Source organism: Chaetura pelagica, unplaced genomic scaffold (genome assembly GCF_000747805.2).
Source record: "Chaetura pelagica isolate M959 unplaced genomic scaffold, ChaPel_1.0 scaffold528, whole genome shotgun sequence".
Taxonomy (NCBI): Eukaryota; Metazoa; Chordata; class Aves; order Apodiformes; family Apodidae; genus Chaetura; species Chaetura pelagica.
Genome location: NW_009954306.1, coordinates 56,424 through 65,059, shown reverse-complemented (window position 1 = coordinate 65,059; position 8,636 = coordinate 56,424). Strand labels below are relative to the sequence as shown.

Sequence of the window (8,636 nt, the reverse complement as noted above, 5' to 3'; positions counted from 1 at the left end):
GGCAGGCTGCAGGCAGACCTGCCCCTCCCTGCCTGTGGGGCTGTGTCAGGAGGGGGTGTGGAAGAAGCGGGTGGTCTTGTTGCTGCTCTGAGCACTGGGCAGCCCCCCTGACCTCAGTACCACCAGTGAGCTGCTCAGCTTCTCCTCCAGCATCTGGAGAAGGAAATCATAGGATCACTGAATCATTCCCCTTGGAAAAGACCTTAAGATCGAGTCCCAACCATTAACCCAACTCTATTGAGTCTGGTGCCAAACCATGTCCCTCAGCATCATCTCCAGGGCTTGGAAACCCCTCCAGGGATGCAGACTCCACCCCTGCCCTAGGCAGCCTGGGCCAGGGCCTGACAACCCTTTCCATGGAGAAATTGTTCCCAAGATCCACCCTAAACCTCCCCTGGGCAACTTGAGGCCGTTTCCTCTTGTCCCATCACTTGTTCCTGGGGAGCAGAGCCCGACCCCCCTGGCTCCAACCTCCTCTCAGGCAGTTGCAGAGCAGAAGGTCTCCCCTCAACCTCCTTCTCTCCAGCCTGGACACCCCCAGCTCCTCTGAAGTTCTCCAGACCCTTCTCCTTGTGCTCCAGCCCCCCAGCTCCATTGCCCTTCTCTGGAGACACCCCAACCCCTCAATGTCCTTTTTCTGACCCAAAACTGACCCCAGGATTCAAGATGCTGGCCCACAACTGCCCAGCACAGGAGGACAACCAATGCTACCATGGCCCATGCCCCAGCATAATGGCTTGCAGTGGGGAGAGCTGCCCTCCATGAGCTGGCCAAGGTGGGGAGGAGATGGCTGGGGTGGGTGCAGGAGCACCCACCTCCCTGCGTTCCACCAGCCGCTGCCTCCACTCGCTGAGCTCCATGTTGTGCTCCTGCTCCAGCCTCCCCAGCTGCCTCCTCTCCTGCTCTGCCAACAGCTGCATCTTCTCCCTCTGGGAGGTGGGAAGGAGAAGGAAGGTGCTGGAGCAGAGGGACCCCCACACATACCCCTGGGGTGGCCAGTTTTGTAGTGGTCCCTGGTACCTGCATCTGCTCCAGCTCTGCCAGGTTCTCAGCCTGTTGCTGCTGCAGCTTCTGCAGCTGCTGCTCCTGCCTCTGCTGCTGCTCCTCCTGCACCAGCTGCTGTGGGGACAGCCCAGTCACTCTCCCCTTCCCCAAAAGCCATCACAGCTTTCCACACTTGTTGCTGGGGAACCTTGTTGGCCCCGGGCAGGTCCTCCTACCTGCTTGAACTTCTCCCTCTGCTTGGCCCCAGGAGCCTCCTGGACCTTCAGGTTGTCCTTGAAGAGAGCCAGGCGGCTCTTGGCGTCGCAGCGCTGGTTCCTCAGCAGCTGAGTTCTCTCCTGCACCTGCTGGCTCCTCAGGTCCTCCAGCAAGAGCTGGTGGAAGCGGTTCATCCTCTCTGTCTCCTGGGAAAGGGGCAGGAGGCTGAGCCAGGAGCAGGGGCAGGAGCTCCCCAGGGCTGGTGGAAGCACCAGCCGTGGTTCCCACCTCACCTTCTCGTGGCGCTTGCGGAGCTGCTGCTTCTGCAGGGCATGCTGCTCCTTCACCTGCTGCCTGAAGAGCTGGTACTTCTCCTGCAGGTGCCCTTCCTCCATGCTCCACACCACCGACTCACGGGCTGCCAGGCAAGACCACAGCAACATCACCACCTCCAAAAATCCCCCTACCCAGACCCCCTGCTCCCCTCCCCAGGAGGAGCCCTCCCCACTCCTCTCCTCCCAGCCCTGCTCCACCTCTCCTGAGGCTGTGGATCTTGCTGGTGCACTCCCAGTCAATGGACACCATCTTCTTCTTGTGCTCCTGGACAACCCTCTGCAGGGCTGCGTTGAGTTCCTCCTGCTGCTGCTGCAGGAACCGCTGCTCCTGCGGCGAGGAACAGTGAGGCTTCATCCCAGCCCCTGGGCTGAGAATGTCCCTGGGACTTTTGGAGCCACAGCTGCCCCAAACCCTCACCTCTCTCTCATCACCCTTCAGCTCTTGCATCCTCCTCTGGGAGACCTTCTCCTGGAGGGACTTGAGGTGCTTGGCCTCGCTCTGTAGCCTGGTGGTGAACACCAGCTCCTGACGCTCCCTCAGCTGCCGGGGACGCCGCTCCCAGCTCTCCACCTCCCGGTCATAGAACCCCTTCTTGCTCTGCCACGGAGATGTGGTCCACAAGGACCAACCATGACCACCAAATCCTCTCCACCTTAGCCCCGGCATCTCCCACAGTGGGACCCCCAGGGTCCCTCTTGGCACGAAGGGACAGCGGCCCCAGGTTACCGTCATCTCCTGCTCGATGTGACGGAACATCTGCTCCCGCTGCTGGTGGAACTTCTGCTCCAGCTGGCTCTGAGCTCGCTGCTCCTCCTTCTGCAGCACCCGCAGCTCACGGAGCTCCTGGCGCCTGGAGGTTGGGGGAAGAGGAGTGAGAGGAGGCCCAAAGGCAGCCCTGGAGGCACCTCTCCCTCTCTTCCAGGATGGCTGACTCGTGGGTGGCTAAAGAAGCAGCTCAGCCTTGGTGCAACACCATGGAGAAGACTTTCTCCAGCAAGAAGGAAGGTGGGATGCCCGTTGGGTCTGTGGGGGTCACTCCCCCAAGCTCTGCTGTTGTCTCTGCCCTTCCATCTCCCCCCTCATGATCCCCTGCTCTCCTTGGGTGATGTGAGAGCTTCTAGGGGAAGATCTTCCCCTCCTGGTTCCTTCAGCTGGTTGCTGGACACACCAGATATGGGGCTGGGCAACATTCTGCTCCTCAGGTGTCCCTGCTGCACAGCCCTGAGGATGTAGGAAGGGCTTGCTCATGCTCTCCTGCTGGAGTAGACCCTGGCCAGGGAGGCAGATGAGTTTGCCAAGCCTGGAGGTCAATCACTTGTGCTTTGCAGCGTCCCACACACCCATCCTCCCTTCTGCACCCTCTCCCCTTTGCCCCTGGTCCTCCTTGGCCAGAAAGAGGTGGGAGATGCCTGGTGGCCCCTCCAGCACCAGCAGCACCCACCTAGCTGAGCGCCCCAGCCCGTCCCTCGCGCCGACAGTGCTGGTGGTCACTCTCACCTCCTCCCCATCCACCACAAACCTCCTGGTTTTCTTGACCATCCTTTGGAGCGAGGCAGGTTCCTGCCACCAGGAACAACAGTTGGAGCTCGGGCAGCCCAACATGACCTACACCCAAGGTGGGGGTAGGGCTTGATGTGGCTGTGGTACCTGCAAGGGTCTCACCTGCTGGGCTTTCCCAGCAGAGGGGAAAGGCTGGGTGGCTGCAGGCAGGGTGCTGGGACCTTGGACATCTGCAGGGCTTTCCACAGGGGATGGATCCTCTCCTGGCTTTGACCTGATGGATGGATCTGGTGGGTTCCCTGTTTCCCACGCTGCCCGTGCCTGGGAAGACGTGCGAACAAGGACAATGCTTGTGGCCTTTGGGTGCCCACCAAGGTCTTCCTGGGGCTCTGACACTGTTCTGTGACCCTCCAAGCCACCCAGCTCCTCTCCAGGGCCAGCCCTTGATGGCCCTTCAGGAGCTGCAGCAACCTGCAGCCTGTCTTCTCCAAGCTCTCCATCATTCCCATCTTGGCCTTTCCAGTCATTACCAGGAGCAGCTCCTGGCTGGTTGTCTCCAGGGCTGTTTTCCACTTCATCTTCTGATTCATCTTCACCAGGCCCTAGGATCTGCACATGGGATGAATCCTCTGCTGAATATTGGGCCTCCTTACCTGCAGGTCCCTCTCCTGAACATGCCACTGGTTCCTCTCCTGCCAGCATCACTGTCCCAGGGCTGGCTGCATCTCCTGCTGGTTGATGGTCTCCAGTCAAGCACCTTTTTACAACATCCTCTTCCCATTTCACTAGGCCTTCCTCAGGAGAAATTTCCACCCGAGTTTCAGCATAATCTGTGGCTTCCCCCTCATTCCTCCTTCCCTCCTGCTCAAGCATGTCCAGGGGGTCAGTGATGGGCTCCCCCACAACTGAGTTACTCTCCCTGTTGCTCCTCTCTCCAGCCTCTCCTCGACTGGCCAGAGGCTCCTGCCCCCCCTTGAGAACCTCTGACCCCAGCACCACCACCTCTCCAACACTGGGCATCAGCAATTCTCCACCCTGTGGCACCTCCTCCTCCACCACCTCAGTCTCCTCAGTCTTCACAGCACCCTCAGGTCCCATGGGTGCTCTCCCCATTCCATCACCATCCCTCCCAAGGCCATCTTCAGCCCTAGTGGAGCCAACCTCAACCTTCAGCTCTACCAACGACTGAGTAACCCAGCCCTGATGCTCCACCAGAGACTTGAACCTCTGAGTTTGGGTTTCCATGACCCACAGGTCCAGGGCAGCCAGTAGCTGCCCCCCAGCTGATCCTCTGCACCAGCCCTTGTCCATGGGTGCAGGCAGGGCCAGCAAGATACCAGTAGGGTCTCTGCTTGACGCCTTCTTTGGGTGGCTTTTGGGGGTCAGAACAGGGCTTGGTTGGGTTGCCAGCTGTCCCTCCATGGACATTCCAGCCACCAGTGATGTGTCAGCAGGTTGGCTTCCCTCCTGGAGCTTTGCCTTGGGTCCAACCTGCTCTACCTCCAGCTCTTGCAGGTCACCAAGGCCTCCTGCCTGCTCAGCCACTTTGCAGGAGATCCCCAGAGAGCAAGTCTTTTCTTCATTACACCCTTGAACTTCTCCTCCTGCGTCTGCTGGCACCGGTGTCCCTTGAGGAGCAGCAGGTGCTGTGACCTCCAGCCCACTCTGCTGCCCCCTGTGCTGCTCCTTCCCCACATCTGGGGCCTTCATCCCTCCAAAGAACGACCTGTGCCGCAGCAGCTGCCAGAGCTCGGGTGGCCTCTTCCCAGGGAGCCTCCCAGGACACTGGGGCTCAGGTGAGGACCTTCTCCTCCTTTGCATCAAGAAGTCAGATGCTTTCTTGGCCCTGGGTTCTGCCACCACCTGGACATGGGGTGGGATTCCCAGCTCCTCGCCAATACTCCCTGCAGCATCTGGGGGCTGATGACCCCCCAGGGTTGGGGGGCAGGAGGACCCTCCATGCTCCTGGGGTGGGCAACGAAGGTAGAGTTGAGGCTCAAGGAGCTGGTGGAAAGGGTTGGAGGGGTCTTGCACCCCAGGTGGCCACTACTCACGCACCAAGGGGACAGGACCTTCCTCCCCATCCTCCTCCTCCAGCACATCAGCGCGGGCTTCGGCCACCAGCTCCCGCAGCGGCCGCTTGTCGGAGACCCCAGCCACAAAGGGGTGCTGGGTGGGAGTGAGGGAGGTGAGCAGGACCACCCAGCCCCCAGGGAGGGGGTCCCAGCACCCCGAGCAGGTGGCCACGTGTGCTACCCACCTGCAGGAGCTGGCTGGCCGACCACCGTGCCTCAGGGCTCTTCTCCAAGGATTTCCTTAGGAAGTCCTTGAAGTCTTCAGACCTGTGGGATGGTCTCTGTGAGCACGGGGCCACCAAAGCTCTATGTCACCCCTCCTGTGGACCCCACGGAGCTTGGGGTGGTGCTAGGGACACTCATGCTCTGCTAGCACCTTGGCAGAAGATCCCCACCCTGGTGTTGCCCACCAGTGTCCCCTTCTGTGGGCAAAGGTGGCATGATGGGAAACCTGGGCTGATACTTGTGGGGCTGGGCTTGGAGGAGCCACAACCAGCACCACTTATGGTCCAAGAACCCATCCCACCTGCCTGGACCAGCAGGAGCTGCCCCATGGGACAGCTCCTCCCACTGTCACAGACACTGGGGTGAGGTCTCCACAGGGGGGACTCACCACCTCTTGGGGTGACGCAGGGTGGGGGGCTGGGACTTGGTGATCTTCAGCAGCACCCTCAGGGGGTTCAGCTCGTGGTGGGGGGGCTCCATCTCAGCCATCTCAATCAACGTGATGCCCAGTGACCAGATGTCAGCCTTGTAGTCATAGGGGTTCTCCTTGGAGGTCTCACACTGCACCACCTCCGGGGCCATCCTGCATGGGGGAGAGAGGGGAAGAGGTCCAGCCTGCCCTGGGCTGGGGGATAGAATCTCCTTCTCTAACCAAACCCATCTCCTGTGGGGACAACCCAACAGGCAGAAGAGGTGAAATTTGACCCCCAAGTCCTCCAACCCTACCCCCAGGAGGTCTAACACCCACCAGCACCCCACGTGTTCTCTCCATACGTGCTACCGAGAAGCTCACCCAGCATTGGCTGGAGGAGGAAAGATCTGGTTCCTTGAGGTGCTCCTGGTGGCGAGGAGCTGGCTGTGAGCACCCACAGGAGAAACAGGACCCCTGGGCTCCCCCATCCCACCCACCTACACCCCCTCATCCCAGGGGCTTCCCACCCATCCCTACCAGTACGGGGTCCCGATGAAGGACCCGCGCCGCTGGGCCGCGCTGGAGTTCTTGGCCGAGACACCAAAATCAGCTGCAGAGCAGAAAGCAGCAGCTAGAGACCCATCCTTGGGGGAAAAACCTCCCCTGGTCCAGTTCTCCCCTCCCCAGGACTCACCCAACTTGACGTCCCCATCAAGGGTGAGGAGAACATTGCCAGCCTTGATGTCCCTGTGGATGATCCTGCAGCCGTGCAGGTACTGCAGGGCCAGCAGCAGCTGCTTGCAGACCACCCGGATCTGCTCCTCTGTCAGCCCCTTCTCCAGCTCTGTCACCAGCACAAACAACCCCACCACCACCACCAATGGGGAGGAGGACCCAGAAGATCTGCCAGTCCCACCCCAAACCTTCCAACAGCTGGGAAAAACTAAACAAAATAAAACCCATTTCTTTACCCAAAATCACCGCATCCACTGACCCTCCGGGACAAAACTCCACCAGGATCTGCAGGGAGAGGTTCCCCACCTTGGTCTTCAAACCCCTCCAGACCAACCCCCCCGAGACTTGGGGGGACCCCAGGTGACACCCATGGGGGCCTCAGCACCCTCACCCAGAGCTGCCCATCCCAGTAGAGCGTGTCCAGCAGCTCGGTGACGTTGGGGTGGTGGCAGCTGGCCAGGATCTCAATCTCCACCAGGTGATCCTCCAGCTCCTCCTCCCTGGGGGTGACAATCACCTTGGCAGCCGCCAACGTCCCCGTCACCTTGTTCTGTGCCTGGGGGAGAAGGTCCAGGGGGGGCTTGTTGGGGGGCGAAGGGAGCAGCCCCGGGTTTTGGGGTGGGGGGAAAGGTGGGACCCACCACATTCCACCCTGGGTGTTTGGGGCCATGGAGCCAAATGGTGGGGACACACGTGGGGACCTTGGTGGGAGCAGAGCCAGGAAGGAGAGGGACACGGGGCTGGTGGGCAGGTGGCCCCATTGAGGCGGTGCCCTCCTGTTTGAGGGTCCCAGGACACCCCACTGTATCCCAGTGTGGGTCTCAGAGCATCCCACTCTATCCCGAACTCTCTGTGTGGATCCCAGAACATCCCACTCTATCCCAAACCCTCTGTGTGGATCCCAGAGCATCCCAATCTATCCCAAACTCTTTCTCTGTGTCCCAGAACACCCCACTCTATCCCACACCCTGTGCAAGGTTCCCAGAACATCCCACTGTATCCCCAACTCTCTGCATGGATCCCAAACCCTCAGTGTGTGTCTCAGAACATCCTGTTCTATCCCAAACCCTCTGTGTGGCTCCCAGAGCATCCCAGTCCATCCCATCCCTCTCCAACAGGCTCCCCCCCTCCCAGAGGTGCCGTGTATCCCTTGGGGGGGGCTCAGCAAATCCCCCCGGGACCTTCTGCTGGTTCCACAGCAAAACCCTCCCCTGGGAGTAATGCCAAAGCCCTGGAATTCCCAGAAAGGGAAGAGGGGCTGGATTGGGGCAGGACAAGCCCCCCCAGAGCCGGGTCCATCCCCCCCAAGTGCCACCAACCCCGGAAGGCGACAGAGCCAACGGCAAAGTTGGGGTTTCCTGTCGAGCTTGGGGGGTGGGCACTGATCCCCCCACGGAAAGAGAAGAAAAACATCCTGGACTCAACCCCCAAACCTCCCACCGAGGAGCTGAAGGGATGGGATGGGACCCTGCTGGGCATTTTGGGGTGGCTTTGAAGGTGTTGGAGGTTCCCCCCCTGCCAGAAGCTGCCCGAGCTGGGGCAGCACCCCAGGAAAGAGGGTGAAACCCACGGGGTTTTGGTGCCGGGGGCCATGGAGGGTGCTGGGTGCTCTCCTACCTTCCAGACCTTGCCAAAGGCACCTTCACCCAGCTCGCCCAGCACCAGCCAGACCTCCTGGGGGTCCACGTCCCTCCTAATGTGCTCCAACCACCGCGGTGGCTTCTTCTTCTCCCCGAAGCCAAAAAGGCGTCGGAGAAAAGCCATGAGGCCACCAGCTCCATCCAGAAGCCACGGGGTGGCCGGGCCGGGGCTGCTCCACCCGACACCTGCTTTGCTGCCTTTGCTCTTCCTCCTCCGGGGGCAGGAAGGGGCTGAACGGGGCCCCGGACCGCGCAGGATGTGCCACCAGGTGGAGGTGACGAGGAGATGGTCCCCTCCATCCCACCGGGTGGTCTCCTGCAGTGGGGAGAAAGGAGTCCTGCTCACCCCAAGGTCCTGCCCGCACCCCTGGCACCCCACGGGGAGGACACAACGGGGTCCCTGAACAGATCTGGGGTCCCGGAGGTGCCCCCTCGGGATGCTCATCCCCGTGGAATTCGTGCATCCCCCCCCGGATTTCTGCAGCCCAGCACTGGCAGGTCCCTGGCTGGGGG

At 61.0% G+C, this 8,636-nt stretch overlaps 2 protein-coding genes across 2 annotated transcripts in view; one reads left to right on the top strand and one right to left on the bottom strand.

Annotated features, from left to right (window-relative positions):
* Positions 1 to 45: 45 nt before the first annotated feature.
* LOC104394348 (serine/threonine-protein kinase 10-A-like) lies at positions 46 to 8,247 on the bottom strand. The gene is made up of 17 exons (XM_010003932.1): positions 8,101 to 8,247; positions 6,875 to 7,039; positions 6,720 to 6,768; positions 6,443 to 6,592; positions 6,286 to 6,358; positions 5,725 to 5,919; positions 5,297 to 5,378; positions 5,095 to 5,205; positions 3,199 to 5,001; positions 2,978 to 3,096; positions 2,263 to 2,386; positions 1,954 to 2,133; positions 1,734 to 1,863; positions 1,494 to 1,618; positions 1,221 to 1,406; positions 816 to 929; positions 46 to 153 (listed from the first exon to the last, which is right to left on the bottom strand). Exons 1-17 carry the CDS (start codon positions 8,245 to 8,247, stop codon positions 46 to 48), a joined length of 3,861 nt encoding a protein of 1,286 aa, XP_010002234.1.
* A 133-nt stretch (positions 8,248 to 8,380) lies between these two features.
* The window catches only part of ARID5A (AT rich interactive domain 5A (MRF1-like)), an 8,897-nt gene continuing 8,641 nt past the window's right edge, over positions 8,381 to 8,636 (top strand). The window contains 1 exon segment of the mRNA XM_010003931.1: positions 8,381 to 8,398. Within this exon segment, the coding sequence (XP_010002233.1) occupies positions 8,381 to 8,398 (18 nt within the window).

Excerpts from the sequence above, each read along its gene's own strand:
- LOC104394348 (XM_010003932.1), bottom strand. The coding sequence starts at position 8,247 with ATGGCTTTTCTCCGACGCCTTTTTGGCTTCGGGGAGAAGAAGAAGCCA. Across the intron at positions 6,769-6,874 it reads ACTGGGATGGGCAGCTCTGG|ATCCTGGTGGAGTTTTGTCC; the intron begins GTGAGGGTGCTG and ends CTCTCCCTGCAG. Across the intron at positions 6,359-6,442 it reads TGATGGGGACGTCAAGTTGG|CTGATTTTGGTGTCTCGGCC; the intron begins GTGAGTCCTGGG and ends TCTGCTCTGCAG.